Below are 19,921 nucleotides of genomic sequence, written 5' to 3' on the forward strand. Positions count from 1 at the left end.
TTTCAATGCAGCAGAATTGTCTGCTTACCATAGGGAGTTAGGAGCTCACTGGATTTCTAGCAGGATCAATAAGTCTTTTTTCTGTCATTTTGAAAGCTGAACTCATAGATAGGCAAATTTTGTCTAAACACAAGAGGCATATGTATTCTTGCCTAGATCTTTGTGTATTTCTTCCAGATCTGTGCAGTAATCCTGTATAAAAGACTGGTCACTTCAGCTCCCTCTCTTTGTTCTGGGTGACTGATCTTGTACTCGCAGGAAACTAGTATTGGGAGGACCTGTGAGGCCCCTCCTGCAGCTCTGCTGTCGGCACCAGCTATGTGCAACACAGTGATGATGTCACTGCTACCTTTACAATATAATACCTGGGTTTGTGAAGTCAGTTGGTGTACACAAAGTGAAGTTTTATCCTGTGGCTGTTGAGGAATATGTTTAAATCATTTTATTTATTTTTTTCATATTGCTCAGGCATACACATTAGAGATTAATTATGCAAAAGTACAGTTATTCTTTAACTACTTCCGCTCCGGAAGGTTTTACCCCCTTCCTGACCAGGCCATTTTTTTGCGATACGGCACTGCGTTACTTTAACTGACAATTACGCGGAGGTGCTACGCTATACCCAAATAAAATTGATGTCTTTTTTTCCCCCCACAAATAGAGCTTTCTTTTGGTGGTATTTGATCACCTCTGCGGTTTTTATTTTTTTTTTGCGCTAAAAACAAAAAAAGACTGACAATTTTGAAAAAAAAATAATAATAATTTTTTCTTTCTACTATAAAACATACCCAAGAAAACAATGTTAAAAATCATATTTCTTTATCAATTTAGGCCAATATATATTCTGCTACATATTTTTGCTAATAAATGTATATTGATTTAATTTGTGCAAAAGTTATAGTGTCTACAAACTATGGGATAGATTTATTGATTTTTTTTATTGTTTTTACTAGTAATGGTGGCAATCAGCGATTTTATAGTGGGACTGCGACATTGCAGCGGACAAATCTAACACTAAGTGAAACTTTTTGGGGACAGGTGACACCAATATTGTGATCAGTGCAAAAAAAAAAAAAAAAAAGCACTGTTACTGTATAAACGACACTGGCAGGGAAGGGGTTAATACCAGAGGTAATCAAGGGGTTAGATGTGCTCCTAGGGAGTGCTTTCTAACTGTTGGGATGCACTGGACGAAAAAAGGGATCTGTGTTTCAGCTTAGCTGAAACACAAGATTTCTCTTTTACTCCCTGACAGAACAATGGTCTGCCTTGTTTACATAGGCAGACTGCCGTTCTGCCTTTACTCCCAACAATCGGCAGGTCCCGGCTGCCCCTCGCGGCCACCAGACCTGCTGATTGGCTCCTGCTGTGTCCAATCACAGCGGGAGGGGCGCACATGCTCTCCCTAGATCGCGTGCACAAAATCACATACATTTGCACAGTCGGGCCGCCCTGCCTCAGTATATATGCGGTGGGCGGTGCGGAACTGGTCAAAGAAAACTTTTCCAGCCATATCTGTCTTCTCCAAATGCAAGTTGCCTGGCTGGGATGGTGTCCCTCTTAGATGGAGCCTGGGATTAAAAATAAGTATGCCTATAAGGAGTTCCAGTATCTGCAGTCTCTCCCCACGCTCCCTGAGACAGCAGGTCGGGGATCTTCTCCTCGCACCTACTGTCACAATTTAAAAATAACATGGCCATATGGGGCTCCACCCACACTGCCACGTCATTCATTCACAGTTTCCTGTGAATGAATGCCTACAAGCACCATCAGCCATTGCGGCTAGTGGCTTGTAGTTCTCAATGAACTGCGAGGGTGCTGATGAGCACTCTAGTAGTTCATTGATGCTTCCTGATCTAAGGTAACTTCCTGCTTGTAGGAGGTGCAAGCAGACAACTGTCCTGAGAGACTGCATTGCATTTATGAATTTTTTTTCTTTTTTACTTTAAGTGTACACCCGTGCAAAGACTTTGTTTGCCCACATTCCCAGGTGTTTCATGCATCCGCATGCAGGCAATCCTATGCATGTCACTCGGGGCACAGTGGCAGCATTGGCACCGCTGCTTCTCCCAATTTGACATCTCTGTGGATGCAAGTACCCGAACGCACACTGTCTGCACTATCTACATAGGCCCAGCGTTAAAACTTTGCTCACTATATTTTAAGCTTTTTGCACTACGTAATGTGTGTCTATAGTGGATCAAATTAATGAGTTAATAGAGAATTGCATTTTTTATTAAATATTTAAGACCGTAAAGATATTAAGACTGGTTTTCTGTCTTATTAAATGGAAGAAAATATTGATCTTGTAAAGCAAAGTAGTCTGTCCATGTTCTCTAATTTAGTTTAATTTAACATATTGGTTGTTTTGTATGTGCAAGAAAGCCTAGCTGGCGTCTGGTCTCACCAAGCTAGATCTGTGTTTGTGTTCAAGCCATGACATCACCTGCCCTTTTCAAACGGGTGACAAAACGGGTGCTAGAAGCCAGCAAGACCTGTCTCAGACAAAAAAGATCCTTACAGCCTAGTAACGTTTTGTTAAAGCATAATACTGTTCTTTATGTATGAAATGGAAGAGTTCACACTTTTTTAAAAAATATTTCTTTAGAGCTTATTGCCATGACAACAGCAAAGGCAGTAGACTTTGTAAATGTACTAATTTATTCAGTTGAAATTATGTTTGTGAAGTTCTGTTTTATGGAAATCATAATGGGTATAGGAAAAAACTAAGCCTCTTGCTGGCACCAGATTTTGATGCTTGTGTTTTGCTGTGGTCCGGCAATCAGTTGGTGGATATAGGTTTGTTCCGTGGGTTAGCCATTGTTTACTTTGAGAAAGTATTTAAATTTTCTGTATTTTCTTTGGTCCCCCTCCCCTTGTAGTTTCATTCCTTTAGAAGAGCGGTAATCATCATTTTTACCCCGGTTATGTCGTCGTAGGGACTGTGGAGGTTTCCACTTTACTTGCTGAAACCTAAAAAAGGGGATCCAAGAGGTTGCCCCATGTCATTCTCTTTGGATAAAGGGTGCCCTCTTAGATCCCTTCTTCTTGCTCCGGCAGATGGGGAGGATTATCAGCAGTGATAGTCAATACCTTCCTCCTCAGTGTACAGTGCCTTGCAGAAGTATTTACCCCCCTTGTGACATTACAGCCTTAGGTTCAATGTTTTGTTAATCTGAATTTTATGTGATGGATCAGAACACAATAGTCTAAGTAGGTGCAGTGAAATGAGAAAAATATATACACAATAAGCCGTACGCTTCGTAGAGTTGGGCTTTAAGGCAGAGTGGCCAGAAGAAAGCCATTACTTTCAGCAAAAAACAAAATGGCACGTTTTGAGTTTGTGAAAAGGCATGTGAGAGACTCCCAAAATGTATGGAGGAAGGTGCTCTGGTCTGATGAGACTCAAATTGAACTTTTCGGCCATCAAAGAAAACGCTATGTCTGGCGCAAACCCAATACATCACCCAAAGAACACCATCCCCACAGTGAAACATGGTGGTGGCAGCATCATGCTGTGGGGATCTTTTCAGCAGCCGGGACTGGGAAACTGGTCAGAGTTGAGGGAAAGATTGATGGTGCTAAATACAAGGACATTCTGGAGCTAAACTTGTACCACTCTGTGCGTGATTTGAGGCTGGGACAGAGGTTCACCTTCCAGCAGGACAATGACCCCAAACACACTGCTAAAGCAACACTTGAGTGGTTTAAGAGGGAAACACGTAAATGTGTTGGGATGGCCTAGTCAAAGTCCAGACCTCAATCCAATGGAAAATCTGTGGTCAGACTTAAAGATTGCTGTTCACAAGCGCAAACCATCCAACGTGAAGGAGCTGGAGCAGTTTTGCAAGGAGGAATGGGCAAAAATCCCAGTGGTAAGATGTGGCAAGCTCATAGAGACTTATCCAAAGCAACTTGGAGCTGTGATTGCCGCAAAAGGTGGCTCTGATTTTAGGGGGGTAGAATAGTTATGCACATTGACTTTTTCTGTTATTTTGTCCTATTTGTTGTTTGCTTCACAATAAAAAAAAAAAAAACATCTTCAATGTTGTGGGCATGTTCTGTAAATTAAATGATGCAAATCCTCAAACAATCCATGTTAATTCCAGGTTGTGAGGCAACAAAACATGAAAAGCTGCCAAGGGGGTGAATACTTTTGCAAGGGACTGTATGTTAGGACTCGCACACAAGAATATCCGTTCAATGATCATCTGTTTTTTTTTTTTTTGCATGCTAGTCTCATATCGAAAATTAAGAGGTCCCTAAAGTACCGAAAATTCTTGTTAGGCCCCTTTCACACTTGTGCGACCTAAAAGTCGCGCGATCTTGCCACAATTTTGACTGGACTTGAAACAATGCCTATGTCTATGGACCTCAAAACGCATCTATTGGCACTTTCCAATGCAAGTACCGGCTCGGCTCCACACGGCACTGCTTGGCCCAGCTCGGCTCCGTTCGCTTTTCCACTGCGTGGTACGAGTCGGCACCTTTCAGCACTGTATAGGCTCTACTCAGCTCGGTTTGCTTTTCCACTAAGTAGTAAGTGTCTGGTATTACAACGATTCTCTGACCAATCAGTGGCTAGTAGTGACAATCAATGCTGCATGCAAAGGATTGTGGGATATGGTATCGGTACGGCCTGCTTGGAACCCCAACCGAGGTGGTACTGTTTAAGCGAGCCGTACCATGTAGTGGAAAAGTGCCGCTGTACCAAACCGAACCGTTCGAACACGTACCATGCAGTGGAAAAGCGCCAAACCGATCCGTACCATGCAGTGGAAAAGCACCAAAAGTAATGCAGAGACTACTTTGAAGTCGTTGCAACTTGAAGTCGCACAGATATGAACAGTACTCATTTGAAATCATGAAGTACGACTTGTCGTGCCTTTGCAGTCCCAAATCGCAGGGCAAGTCACACAAGTGTGAAAGGGGCCTTAGACAGAATACAACTTCAAAAGTGATGTGATGTATTGTAATGTATTTAGTTTCTGAGCATGCATAGTCTAGCTCTTCCATTTTTTTTTGTTTTTTTGGACAAATACTGTACTGATTACGCCAAAATAGTAAGTTTTGGTATCGTACGAGAGAAATGTTGTATTTCTCCCTTCAGATAATTTCGGATGAACTGTCATGATCGGCTCTTGAAAACTGTGTACTAAAGTTCAAATTATCGTACGATCCCTTTGAGAGCGGTATTTTTTTGTCCAATTTTCTGATCGTCTGTACTAGGCCTAAAGGATAAGTTCACCTTTTGGAACATGTTTCACCTGTATTTAGGGTGGAACATGTTCCAGCAGCCATCCCCCTTTCAATCATCACTGCAGGCTAAATAGCATTGGAAGAGTCATTGACTGGCAGGATTACTAGGTATTATGTGATTGAATAAGCTTACAGAAACATAAAAGTCATATCCAGCACCACAACTTCTCCTGTTTGCCCCTGCACCTTAAAGAACCATAGATTTCAACGGCGCTTGTCTACCTCTGTCTCCCAGCTATATATATTCTTGATTTCACCTTTAAATTACCCCATATACCTTTACTGGTTATACCAGTAGTCCTGAGGAGCAACCTTGGACCAGCAGGATCTGTTTGTCTTTTGAAATCACATTTTAAAAAGTTTACTCTTTCGGTATCTATAAAATGTTCAGTATTATCTGAAACCCCAACAGAGTGAAGAAAACTATTTGATTACTTGCTGAAATGTTGCTCAACATGGATGAGCATATTAAAAAAAAAAAAGAAAAAAACTGTGACGGAGACTTCAATATTTAGCATGCGGCCAGCTACAGGACATAGAAAGTCCATTAAAAAGTTTTTGTGAGAAAGTGTATCTTCTTGATGCAATTTTTCCTCTTTTTACATGTATATAATATGGTGAGCAAGTATTCCTATATATTTTTTGTATTATTCAGGTCATTAACCCAATGGGCTGGGATGCCTTTGGACTGCCTGCAGAAAATGCAGCCATTGAACGTGGTTTAAATCCGGACACGTGGACCCAAAGGTAAGACCTGTCCCTGTTATTGTTTAGCCATAGACATAAAATGGTCAGACATACCTGGGCAATATTTCCCAATCTTTATTGCAAACAGTACTGTGAGGGGGCATATACTGGTATTGTTAAAATATTCCTATTTATATATGTTTCCAGGTAGAAAAAGATTAGATAACTGAAGAACATATACTGCCATCCATGTAAATGATTATTGTTGCATGATCTATCCTATCAAAATAGGATAGACTGGAAGACGTGTCATTTTATGTCTATTGGTACCTCAAGGACTCATGGCATTATATGGTTTAAAGTGATACAAAACTCAAAATGTTTAATTTACATTATCCCTTCTTTTTCGATATGTGGATGATGGCACTGTAAATATTTAGATTTTTTTTTTTTTTTATATTTTCTTTTTCGTTTATTGACGGACACTGCTCTCCATATTCAGAACCATAGGGTTATATTGCCCCCTACGGGAGTAGGACACTAGGCAGAAAAAGACTTGGCTACGCCTATGGGCAGTCCAAGGTGGTTTACATCCTCCTTTCTGCTGTAGGCCTTCAGTTTTTTTTTTTTTTGCCTAGTCAGGAGTAAGGACCAAGTTCCCTGCCGGGATCTATGGTCCTGGCATTCTTTCTTTTTACATGGCATTTTTTTCTCTCCCGTTTTTTTCCTGTGAGATCCACATCAGCTGCCAAACTGTGTGATGAGCTGGATAGCTAGATCCAGTGATCCCCCCAGTCTGGCCAGGGAGCACGCGAAGACCAGAGATCCACTCTGGGTCGGCTGCAACATAGCCCCACTGGACAGGGGCTGGCCTGTGATTTAAACGTCTTGCGAGGTCGCATACAACCGGATCTTCGGATCTTGGCCTGAGTCGCAGCATTCCTCCTGGCTAACAGCCCCCTATTTCGATGGTGAGGAGGTTCTGTCTGGAGTGGTGCCTACCTGGTTCCTGGTATGGTAAGTAGCATTCCCCTCTCTCCCCCCTGGATGTGGTTTGGGGTGTACATGAGACAGTCAGATCTGCAGGTTCCCCCCAGACCCCCCTTTTGTTTGGTGGTCTCTGTGGGCCATCTTGATATACCCACCCCACCCAACCCCCCCTCTGGGGCAGCGTGGTTGGTTGGCAAATGGTAGGGGATGGTGTGCTGCACTGTACCAGGTTCAAGTTCCTCTGTTCCCTGTAACTGTGCACTCTACTCAGGCGCTTAATGCTTCTAGGGCCTTCCGTCATCAGGCGTCAGTGGCGTAAGTTTGCAAGGCGGCCGCGTGGTCACACTTTCACTAAATTCTACAACGTGGATGTGTTGGCATCTGCGGATGCTTCCTTTGGCCGCAAGGTTTTGCAGGTTGCTGTTTAGAGCGCCTGTTCCCTCTTTGGGGGTGTATTGTTATGGGGTTGGGCTCCAGTTGTTTTTTGTTGAGTTCCTGTTTACCTGGTCGGCTATTGTGTTTTTTTTGTTGTCCTATCCCTCATGTTTGGCGCTGCTTGGGGACGTCACTATGGTTCTGAATATAGAGAGCTGAATGAAAGAGAAAATTAAACTTTTGTACATCCATTTCTGAGTTCATTGACTGACACCACACCCACCCCTCTATGGAGTTTTGATACTTCTGACACTGCTTGTTACTAAACTGAAGGTCTGTAGTCTTATATATATATATATACCACCTAGGACTGCCCATAGGCGTAGCCAAGTCTTTTTTCTGCCTAGTGTCCTACTCCTGTAGGGGGCAATATAACCCTCTAGTTCTGAATACGGACAGCTGTGTCCGTCAGTTAAATCAGAGAAATGGATTTTACGATAAGTACAAAAATCCCATCTTGTCCTAACTGATATACAGCTGTCACGTGACCCAGCTCTTTCTAAGTCTGTAGTAAAATAGTTGCAGGAGGAACTTTTAGTCCTCTGCTGCTGGTTACAAAAAAAAAAAAAAAAAACAGCCTATGGAATACAGAGTAAAAATAATTAATTAATTTCAGTCTACTGTTTTATATGTATTTGAATAGAAATCTTTATTATTATTTTTTGCAATACCAAGGTGTGGGTGGGTGGATTTCTGCAAGTCACAGGTTGTCACGCCCCTCCAGCCTGTGTCTTAGAATAAACGTGAAGTGAAGCCACCATCAATCAAGATGTAATATCCCACCCCTATTGTGTTTAGCTGGTTAGTGGGCATGTAGGAGGAGGGAAGGAGTGAGCTGTCATTTACCACTGTGTATATGCCTCTATGTTTGACTTTAAAGTCACTTTTTCACAGCTTAGCCACTTAGAGAGGCCCAGTATCCAAGGAGCACCTTCAGGCATTATCCACTTTACACCAGGCCTTCTTGTGTCACTTTTTATTTACAAATAAAAAATCTGTATTTTTGCTGAAAAATTACTTAGAGTCCCCAAATATGATAACTGTTATGTAGCAGAGGCGCTAGAGAATAAAATCGTGGGTTTTGCAAATTTTTATGTCACATGGTATTTGTGCAGCGTTTTTTTTAATGCACTTTTACACACCAATGCATAAATACACTTTTCAATGCACACAAAGAAGACATTATAATGCCCAATTATTTGGTAAAATCTAAACTATAGTGTTGCGCCGGGTAAATAGACACCAAACATGTCACACTTTAAAATTGCTTACTTTTATGAAATGGTGCCAAACTTGAATATTTGAAAATCCCCAAAGGCCACGCTTTATAACCCTTTATTGGTTACCAGCTTAGGGTTACACAGGAGGTCTGGTGCCAGAACGTGTGTGCGTTTGCCTTTGCATGTGGGGACAGAGGTGCTTTAAATGTTTTATTTATCTATTGGTGGGACACTGTTACGTTGACAGATGTTTTTGTGCACTTGTACACTGACAGACGTGTTTGCACACTTGTAAACTGTGACAAATGTTGATCATCCACCGGCAGACACGGACAGATGTTAATGTTGCAATGGAACACTACAGTATTGCAGATGTTGATGTGACACTGGTACACTATGACAGATGTTGATAGGACACTGGGACATGTGAAAGATGTTGATAGGACCCTGTTACACTGTGACCGATTTTTTGTGCACTGGTACAATGGTACAGATGTTCATAGGACACTTGGACAGGGACAGATGGTGCTTCGTGTACTGCCTGAGGATGGCTGCAGTTTGTGTGATCTCTGTGTAAGTCTCCATTCACACAGGTACGACTTGTCAGGCGACTTGGTCAGCCTGACAAGTCACGCACCGTCGCGTCCCATAGTGTAGTACAGGAGCCGTTCTAATAGGAGCGACACAAGTCGCTCCGACTTCGAAAAAGGGTCCTGTACTACTTCGGGGCGACCTGGAGCGACTTGCATAGACATTCATTTTATGAAGTCCATGCAAGTCGCGCCAAAGTCGCGCTGCACGAGACTTCACAGGTCGCCCCGAAGTCGGATCCGACATAGTGTGAACGGAGACTAACAGACCCTAAAATCATTAGTTACACATAGAATTGTCACAGCTACAGCATCCCCTGCCCCTCCCCCCCACACTGAGCTCTCACCAAGCTCAGCAGGGAGAGCCATCTCAGAGATACCTGTCTCTGCTTATACTGTGTGATGGCTGTGATTGGACACAGCCTTCACGTGATTAGGAGAGCCAGTCACAGCGCCCATGTCCCGATCTGTGATGTGTTGTGTCAGAAGGACACAGCCACCACAGGATCCTGCTGCTGCACGGCCCATATTCCGACAGGACATACAGGTACATCCAGCCAGAACAGGGAAGCTCCCATTTGGCCATTTATGTGCAGTGGACGGATGGGAAGCAGTTAAAGAGGAACTAAACCCTTTTATCCTTTGCAACCTAGAAAGCTGCCATCTGCGCCTCTGTTGGATCTGCAGTTACCATTATGCTGCACATGTGATCAACTATATTTATATTTCTGTATCGTTCATTGACAAACACAGCTCCATATTCTTCTGCCCCCTACAGGAGTAGGACACTAGGCAGGAAAAATCTTTACCAAGCCTATGGGGCCATCCCTGCAGGCATACACCCACTCACTCTGCTATAGGATTCAGTTTGTTTCTGCCTAGTTTAGGAGCAGGACCTAGTTCCCAGGTGGCACTTCAGTCTTCGCTTGTCTTTTTTTACTTTAAAGGGAACCTTTGTTAAAAATGTAATTTCTCTTACGTCCTCTGACAGTCGCCACCCCTCATATAGTCTTCACCAATGGGGTATTGACCTTTTATCCACAGGTGTAAGCTAGGCAGAAGATTTTGTTAAAAACACAAAACTTTGCATAGACACACCTACAGGGGGCTGTCCCTCTGGTCCAATACCCCCGGCTAGCCTCATTCCCAATTCAGTTTGTCTTTTGCCTAGCTTAGGAGTAGGCAGGCTTCCCTGTGCTGGGGCTACAGTCTCAGCCTTTTTCTCTGTTTTATTATATTTTATTTTCTGCTAAGTGTGTTTTTTCTTTGCACTACTAGCTTTTTATTTGTTCCTGCGCTTAGTTAGATTAGACTTCGTAAGACTACAGCGTTTGCAGAGCTGGGAATCGGACTGGTTGTACTAGAGCCTTACGGAATCCCAGCCCGCCATCGAGCGTTTAGCAGGCTATGCCTACGGCCTGGCCTCGCAAACGACCTGTCCCTGTCCTCAGGGACAAAGCCCGCGAAGTGGCCACTTCGCAAGGATATGCCGTGTGTGGCAAACATCCTGTTTTTGGCTGACGGCACCCCCACCACCCGGGGTGGGAGGCTTCCCGTCGCAGAGTGGCACCCACAAAATCACATGGATCGGTGAGTACCATGCTACCCCCTCTGTCTGTGACGTATGCTGGGGGTGTGTGTGTGGGGCCTTCTCTCCTGGGGATGGCAGTCTGTGTAGAGTCTGTGTGCTTCCCCTCATGTCTGTCCGTGTGGTCCCTGTGTCTCCCTCACGGTCCCTGCTGGGGTGCTATCTGCGGTCATACCGCGCTGTGGGGGATGTGCGGGGGTCCCTGAGCCTCTTGGGAGTGTGTGTGTCACTTTGGGGTACGGACATGGTTGTTGGGGGCCGCCGCGTTGTAAGATTCGTGGGGCCGCCATTTTGGATGTGGGCAGTCTGCCCTGGCTTCAGTTCAGGGCAGTCAGCAGCCATTTTATAGTGTAATTTGCGTCCTTCGGCCGCTATCTTGCGTGTGGCACTGTGTTTTATGCAGGGCTCGGTGGCCATTTTCCCGAAGCCTCCCCATTACATTCTATTGGCGGCCATTTTTGGTTAGTTCAGGCTGCTGTTGGGCCTCTGCTGGTTTTTTTGGGGTACTACCTTGCTGGCAGCGTTGTATAGGTGCCTTAGCACTATAGACTTGTCATTGTTGCGGTGCATTGCGGTGGAACCACTGCTGTCACTTGTATTAAAGGGGCAGCGCCATACACGTTTTTTATCAGTGGGTATGGAGTCCCAGGACAGCAAATTCCCCCCAGCTCTGGTGGAGGCATAGGGTACGCCTGAATTCTCTGCCATGGGCTCCTTTACTGTGCACTTGCGACTTTGGCGTCTAAGTGGATCTGTTGATGTCGGAGCGGACCGCTAGAACACGGCCCAGACTGTTTCAGTCTTCTGATTCTGAGCTAGATATGGTTGCCACGGACTGTGTGGCCCATGTCTCAGTCTTCTCATTCAGACGGGGAGGTGGTGGAGGACAATGAGGGGGATGATTCTCCCGCTGAGTCGGCCAAAGAAGGAGCTGCTATGTCTGCACTTCTTAGTTCTGTTACGCATACATTACACTTAGAGGATGAGCCCAATCCGCCGTCATCTTTTGGGACCCGCAGAAAACCCAGAAAGCGAGTCAGGTATTTCCCTGTCCCGCTGAGTTTCACGAAACGGTGAACGAACAATGGTGCAATTTAAAGCGCACCTTTGTGGTACCTAAGCGGTTTCCGTACCGTTGTCCTTTTGCGTCTCCAACGGATTCGCACTGGACTGTGGCCCCTACGGTGGTCCACACGGTATCCAGATTACACAAGGCCACTCTGATGCCCATGGAGGCTTATCCGGTGCTTGGAGACTCGGCGGTTAGGCGGGTGGTATCTCTTGCCCGTCACTCCTATGTGGTGGCAGGTTCCTTGCTGAAGCCCGTGTTCGCCTCAGTGATGGTCTCTCAGGCTGTGGTGGAGTGGACTAAGGTGCTCAGATGCACCCTTGTGGCTGATTCCGCCCCTCCTGCTACTTTGGAGATGGTGGACCACATTGTCAGGTGGTTTTTTTATGCCTGTGTGATGCGGCCTTGGATGAGGCCCCTTTAGCCTTACGCTTATTTGCTGTCGCAGTGATAATCCATCGCCTTGTGTGGCCGAAGAGCTGGTCGGCCGACCAGACTTCCAGGGAGACGGTGTCTGACATCCCTTATGCAGGGAATCGCCTTTTTGGGGACCCCCTGGATGGGTTGGTGAAGGGGGTCACTGGGGGTAAAGAGGACTCTGCTGCCCCATGTGTCCAAAGGTAAATTTTCCGCGGTAAGCGGGACTCTTCCTTTAAACCTAACCAGGGGTCCTTTCGTGCCTTTCAGGCACATGACATGGGCGAATCCTAATTCAGGTTTCTGGTGGCCAGAAGCAGCCTTGGGCGATAGGGCCCACACTGGCACGGCAGCCCCGTCCGCCATTCAGGACAGATCGGTTCAGGGACTCATTCGGTCGGGATACAAGATGGAATTTCGATCGCGCCCAGCAGACAGATTCTTTCTCTCAAATCTTCATTTGACCCCATTTCTAAGATCTCCAACGGGCGGTTCAGGGTCTCCTCGCACAGGGGGTGATCTTCCCAGTGTTACATCGGGACAGGTTTTCGGGGGTGTTTACTTGAATCTGTTCACGGTGCCCTGAAAGGTGGGCAAGGTGTGTCCAATTCTGGACCTACAGTTTCTAAACCGCTTTGTGCGGGTTCAAGCATTCCGTATGGAAACCCTCTGATCGGTGGTGGCCTCTCTGAGCCCGGGAGATTCCTGGCTTTTATCGACCTCAAGGATGCGTTTCTACACATCCTTGTATTCAAAGGTCATCAGAGGTACCTCCGATTTGCAATCACGGAGGAGCGCTATCAGTTCGTGGCGTTATCTTTTTCGGTCTTGCTTCGGCTCCAATGGTGTTTCCCAAAGCTTTGGATCCTGTTCTGGCCCTGTTGCGGGCGCAGGGGATCGTAATCCTTGTATATCTGGACGATCTCCTGTTAAGGTCGAGTTCCAGCTCAACTCTGTTGCGCAATCTGTCAACCACGGTTCAGAAGCTCCAGGGGTTCGGGTGGGCCATCAACTTACAGAAGTCGACATTTCTCCTTTCTGTTCGTCTCCCTTATCTGGGAATGGTTGTGGACTCCGCCCATGCGAGAGTTTTCCTGCTGGAGGACATACTCCGGACTCTGCTGAACGTGTCAGGTCCCTCAGGGACAATGAATCCTCGTCACTCAGGACCCGCATGCAGTCCCTAGGGTTGATGGTGTCAGCCTTCAAGGTGGTCCCATTTGCACAGTTCCACATGCGATCTCTGCAAGCGGAGATCTTAGCCAGGTGGGACAGGCATCCTCAGTCATTGGACAGGAGGATATCTTTGAGTCACTGGGTCAGAGTGGACCTTCTGTGGTGGCTCCAGTCTCCGGCTCTGACGGAAGGGAAATCCTTCCGGCCGTTGTTTTGAAAGGTGCTCACCACGGTCTCCAGCCTGTCGGGCTGGGGTGGCGTCCTGGGCAACTTGTCTGCCCAGGGCACTTGGTTGGAGGAGGAGTCCTCCCTACCGATACATGCCTGGGAACTGAGAACGATCAGACTCCGTTTGCTCCGTTGGAGGGATCGTCTTCAGGGCCACCCTGTGCGGGTGCAGGCGGACTACACCACTACGGTGGCGTACATCAATCACCAAAGGAGCACCAGGAGTGCCCGGGAGGCCAAGGAAGTGGCCAAGATTTTGCCTTGAGCCGAGACTTGGGTCTCGGCGCTTTCGGCATTTCACATTCCGGGTATGGCACACTGGCAGGCTGACTATCGGAGTCGCCGGACCCCAGACCAGGGAGAATGGTCCCTATACCCGGAGGTGTTTTCAGATACTGTGTGCGCAATGGCGTGCCTCCTCTAAACAACTAGGTGGGAAGGCCCGTGGCAAGAACACGCGATCCTCTGGCAGCTGCCTCGCCTAATTTATGCCTTCCCCCCCGATCCAGTTGTTGTCACGGTTCCTTCGCAGGTTGGTCTCGGTACCGAGGTTGGTGGTCCTGGGGGCCCGGACAGGCCACGCCGGTCTTGATACACGGACGTCATGCAAATGGTCGTCGAGCCTCCCTGGCAGCTCCCCTTACGAGACGATCTGTTGTCTCCGGGGGTTGTTCTTCCATCCTGCTTTATGGTCGCTGGCCTTGACGGCGCGACTGTTAACAGACAGATCTTGAGAGATTGGGGTCTCTCGTCGGAGGTCACTCCTACCTGGTAGGCTTGCTTCGCTTGGTGCGAATCGCGGGGTTTCCATCCTCGCTACTTTTCGGTGGCAAGGGCGTTAGCCTTCCTGCAATCCGGTGTGGACCTATGTCTTGCACTGCCCACTGTTGAGGGTCAGTTATCTGCGCTGGCCATTCTTTCCAGTGCCCTTTGGCGTCAAATTCTTTGATCCACACATTTATTCAAGGGGTGCGTCATTTGGCCCCCTCGGGGGGCGCCCTTAACCCCTTGGGACTTGAATTTGGTTCTGTCGTTTTGCAATGTCCTCCCTTTGAGAACATCCGGGAGCTTCCTCTGCTTGCACTGTCATGGAAAGTTGCCCTGCTGGTGGCGATCACATCTGCTTGCAATGTGTCAGAGTTGGTGGTCCTATCTTGTCACTTGGAGCGGAGGGTGCATTTTGGGCCTTTCGCCATCAGGCGTCGGTGTCCCGGATGTGCAATGCGGCGACCTGGTCATCCCTGCACACCTTTACTGAGTTTACTAACTTGATGTTTTGGCATCGGCAGATGCCTCCTTTGGCCGCAAAGTTCTGTGTGCGGCAGTACTTTGGGGGAGACATGGTGTTTTTAGCCTGTCCACTCCTGTGGGGGTTTTTTCCCCCTTGGTTATTTTACCTTCCTGGGTTTGTTCGCTCCTCTTGAGCTTTCCTGTTACCCAGTGGGTTACATTTCTGGTTCAGATAAGGTTCCTTTATCTGACCTTGGGTGCTTTGTTACCTTGAGACGGTTGCGTTTCCCACCCCTCATGTCTACACTGCTTTGGGACATCCCATTGGTGAAGACTATATGAGGGGCGGCGACTGTCAGAGGACGTAAGAGAAAACTGAATTTTTGTAAAATCTTACCGTAAAATTCCTTTCTCTGAGTCCTCTGACAGTCGCCGCCCCCGCCCCTCTTTTGGGGTTCATGGACTATCTACTGCTTGCTACCAAACTGAATTGGGAATGAGGCTAGCAGGGGTATTGGACCAGAGGGACAGCCCCCTGTAGGTGTGTCTATGCAAAGTTTTGTGTTTTTAACAAAATCTTCTGCCTACCTTACTCCTGTGGAGAAGAGGTCAATACCCCATTGGTGAAGACTATATGAGGGGCGGCGACTGTCAGAGGACTCAGAGAAAGGAATTTTACGGTAAGATTTTACAAAAATTCTGTTTTTTTAGCTACTTCTGTTCCTGACAGAACTGGAATCAACAGCCGAACTGGGCTTTGGACTGGATATCCTAGATCCTTAAGGTCTCCCAGCCCAGCCAGCGGGTGCAGGTTATAGCCCAGCGATAGGCCTCGCCACGACAGAGCCCTAATGGACAGGGGCTGGCCCACGAGTGAAACACCTCGCCGGGACACACACGACCTAGTTCGGCCTAAATCGCAGCATACCCCTTGGCCATCAGCACCCCCACCCCGGGTGTAGAGGTAGTGTGTCTGGAGTGGCGCCCACCCGATGTCATTGGTATGGTAAGTAGTGTTCCCCTATAACTCTGGCGGTCTCGGGGTGGACGTGGGCCCCTCCCTGGGAAGGTTGGACCCTTGGGTACCCCTCATTCCCCCTGTCCTCTCAATATGTACCAGGCCCCCCCAAGTCCTCCCTCCCCACGATCATAGAGGTCCCTACCTCAGTCAGCGATGTGGGTCCTCGGGGGGTGGATGAGCCGATGACGCTCTATCGCATCCGCTGGGGGCGGTAATTCTGGTGGGGGTCCCTGCTGGGGACCCCCGATGCCACTAATCGTCTGGACCTCTGAGACCACATGGCATGCTGAGGGGGGGGGGGGGGGTGTGCTATTTTACTGTAGAATCATTCAGCCTCATTTTGCAGAAGTTCCTAATTAAATGCATGGGCGGCCATGTTTTTGTGGTTTCCCCTTAGGAATGCATTGGATGGCCATTTTCTCAGAGTCCACGAACTCTAGACAGCAGGGAGCAACTAGGCCTTTACCTCAGTGATGACCCAAGTACTTCCTCTTCCTGGGAAGATCAGTTTCTCTGCACAGCAGACTGATCCTGTTCTCGAATGGTGGTATGTCTATTGGGGTCTCTGTAGGTCTCTCTCTCTCTCACCCTGCTATCTGCAGTGCTAGCGGCTGGGACTTGTAGTACCGCTGGTGCAGTGGTGTGAGTCTGTTTTTCACAGTTTTCTTAAAGTGACACTGCGTTATTCCAGGGTTCAAATGGAGTCCTAGGAACAAATTTCACCTACAGATCCCCTCCTTGCGGTTGCAGGACCTCTGGGTCGCAAACCCCTGTCTGCCTTAATGGCGGTTTTGGAAAACCTGAAGTCAAAAGTGGATTTGGTTTTAAAAAATACCACTAGTAAAAAGTGCCCTGTGCCCTCCCCTTCCTCTCCTGTAGGAAACTCTATAAATGGTGGATGATTCTGCAGCGTCAGGGACGCAGGTGTCATTTGGCACTCGCAAATCCCAGAAGTCGGGCAAGGTTCTCCCTTGTCCGGAACTTTTTGACAAAATTGTCTCTGACCAGAGGGGGCGCCTCAAATAGATGTTAGTGGTGCTGAAGCATTTTAAGAGGCGATATCAATTGGCGGACATGGTATCCGCAAAATGGACCGTTCCACCGAAGGTGGACCATCCGGTCTCTAGACTGAACAAATCTACTGTGGTATCGGTGAAGGAGTCCCCGGCCTTTACAGACCCTGTGGATAGAAGGATTGAGTCTCTGTCCCGCCACTTACATGTGATAGCAGGCTCAATACTTAAACTGATTTTCGTAATCACTCTGGTGTCCCAGACCATAACGGAATGGGCAAAGTTACAAAAAGGTGACCTAGAAACAGAACAGCTCCCTCTGGGCCTAGCAGAGCTAACGGACCAAATAGTCCAAGCTCTACTATTTAATATGCGATGTGTCGCTAGATGCAGCCCCTCTTGTAGCCAGAGTATACGTGGTGGGTGTAGCTATTAGACGCATGGTTGGCTAAAAAGCATGTCTGCGGATCAGGCTTAGAAAAAGGCTCTATCAGAGCTACCCTTTACAGGGGACTGCTTGTTTGGATCCTTATTGGATGAACTGATCAAGGGGCTTACAGGTAGTAAGAGTACTCTTCCTCAATCCTCCAAGGGCAAGTCACTACGTAATAGATGGGGGCCTTATTGTACAGCCCACAGGCAGCCCTTTCGTGCCTCCGGCACACAGGATAAAGGATCTAAGCCATTTACAGTATCTCACAAAAGTGAGTACACCCCTCACATTTTTGTAAATATTTTATTATATCTTTTCATGTGACAACACTGAAGAAAGGACACTTTGCTACAATGTAAAGTAGTGAGTGTACAGCTTGTATAACAGTGTAAATGTTCTGTCCCCTCAAAATAACTCAACACACAGCCATTAATGTCTAAACCGCTAATGTCTAAAACAAAAGTGAGTACACCCCCTAAGTGAAAATGTCCAACTTGCGCTCCTCCATCTTCCATTTGAGGATGCCCCACAGATGCTCAATAGGGTTTAGGTTTGGAGACATGCTTGGCCAGTCCATCACCTTTACCCTCAGCTTCTTTAGCAAGGCAGTGGTCATCTTGGAGGTGTCTTTGTGGTCATTATCATGGTGGCCCAGTCTCCAAAGGGAGGGGATCATACTCTGCTTCAGTATGTCACAGTACATGTTGGCATTCATGGTTTCCTCAGTGAACTGTAGCTCCCCAGTGCCGGCAGCCCTCATGCAGCCCCAGACCATGGAATCTTACCACCATCCTTGACTGTAGGCAAGACACACTTGTCTTTGTACTCCTCACCTGGTTGCCGCCACACACGCTTGACAACATCTGAACCATCTGATTGTTTATGATGGTCTCATCAGACCACAGGACATGATTCCAGTAATCCATGTCTTTTGTCTGCTTGTCTTAAGCAAACTGTTTGTGGGCTTTCTTGTGCATCATCTTTAGAAGAGGCTTCCTTCTGGGACGACAGCCATGCAGACCAATTTGATGCAGTGTGCAGCGTATGGTCTGAGCACTGATACGTCCCAAAGACAACCTCTGGATATGACACTGAGCATGTGCACTCAACTTCTTTGGTCAACCATGGCGAGGCCTTTCCTGAGTGTAACCTGTCATGTTAAACCACTGTATGGTCTTGGCCACCGTGCTGCAGCTCAGTTTAAGGGTCTTGGCAATCTTCTTATAGCCTAGCTCTAGGCCATCTTTATGTAGAACAAGCACATAGATTTTATGTGAAACGCGTCTACTTATCCTACCCTGCTGTACCTTGCAACTATATGTGAATAAAGAATCTCCTATTCATCCAATCGTTTGGTGGTGTGCAACCAATTTCTTCTTGTATGCTGTTTGCGTTGGCGAGCCGAGGTTCAGCACCCACCTTGGATTGCAGACATAGACTAGCCTAAGCGGTGTTGTTCTCCTCTATACATCTTTATGTAGAGCAACAATTCTTTTTCAGATCCTAAGAGAGTTCTTTGCCATGAGTTGCCATATTGAACTTCCAGTGACCAGTATAAGTGAGTAAGGGCAAAACATATATATACAATCCTGCCAGACAGTGCCTCACAATTTGTATGCTTTTTTTTTGTTGTTTTCTCTCCCTTTTTTAAACAGAAAGTGTCAGACTATAAACCTGCCTATGGAGACATACTTGTTACCTGACACCCGCCTGCTTAAAGAGATATTTTATCATAAAATAGTAACAGCTTTTATGACCCTTTTGTTATATGATAATTTGAGTGTCTGTTATCAGCACTGAGCTGAGGAAGAAGCTATATTTATCATACAACTTGACACCTATGCTGGCCATACACGCACAGAATTTCGGCCGAAAATGGTCGTTTTAGGAAAGATCATTCGAAAATCGGGCTGTTAGTGAACACAAGTTTACCGACGATTTTGATTGTGTGCCCGGCTAATGTCGATGGATCCATAGCAAAAACTTTTATCGTTTCTACGAATGTTTTTACATGTATGGTAAAATTGAAACGAAAATAATATTCTGACTTGCGCATGTTATATTGCGCATGTTATTGAACGATCATTATGATCATGAAAACGATTATGTAAAAGAGTTTATTCTGTCAGTTAGTGGCCAATTCGCTTTCGACCGACGAATAATCTTTCAGTCTGCAAACGGCCGAAATTCTGTGCATGTATGGCCAGCATTAGTCTCTCACTTTCACTCTGACTGGGAGAACACAAAAAAAAAAAAAAGCCCCCCCAAAAAAAAACAAGTAAACAACTACTAAGCAATTCAATAAATTCATAATATTCAGATTAATACAGATGTCTTATCATGGGGCATCTGTTTAGGTAGAAAAAAGGACCATTTAGGACGGTAGAAGGCTACAGAAACACACAGGGTGGCACCTCTAAGTGCAATAATTATAAGAACTTTCATGGAGCAGCTAAATAAACACATGTATTCTATAAGAATGTGCATATCTAGTAGTATCAACAGAGGGGTCGCCCAAGTTCCAGGTCAGTAGCCAGCCGCTTCTGGTGGTGTCGGATGGTACAA

General features: G+C 46.5%; 1 protein-coding gene across 2 annotated transcripts in view; it reads left to right on the top strand.

Moving 5' to 3' along the window:
* LARS2 (leucyl-tRNA synthetase 2, mitochondrial) overlaps nucleotides 1-19,921 on the top strand; it is a 355,149-nt gene that overhangs the window by 78,536 nt on the left and 256,692 nt on the right. For both annotated transcript variants that reach the window (XM_082258151.1, XM_082258152.1), the window contains exon 4: nucleotides 5,915-6,006. In XM_082258151.1, the coding sequence (XP_082114277.1) occupies nucleotides 5,915-6,006 (92 nt within the window). The remainder of the gene's footprint in view (nucleotides 1-5,914; nucleotides 6,007-19,921) is intronic.

This window comes from Pelophylax lessonae (assembly GCF_965119305.1).
Source record: "Pelophylax lessonae genome assembly, chromosome: 5".
In the NCBI taxonomy this organism is placed as follows: domain Eukaryota; kingdom Metazoa; phylum Chordata; class Amphibia; order Anura; family Ranidae; genus Pelophylax; species Pelophylax lessonae.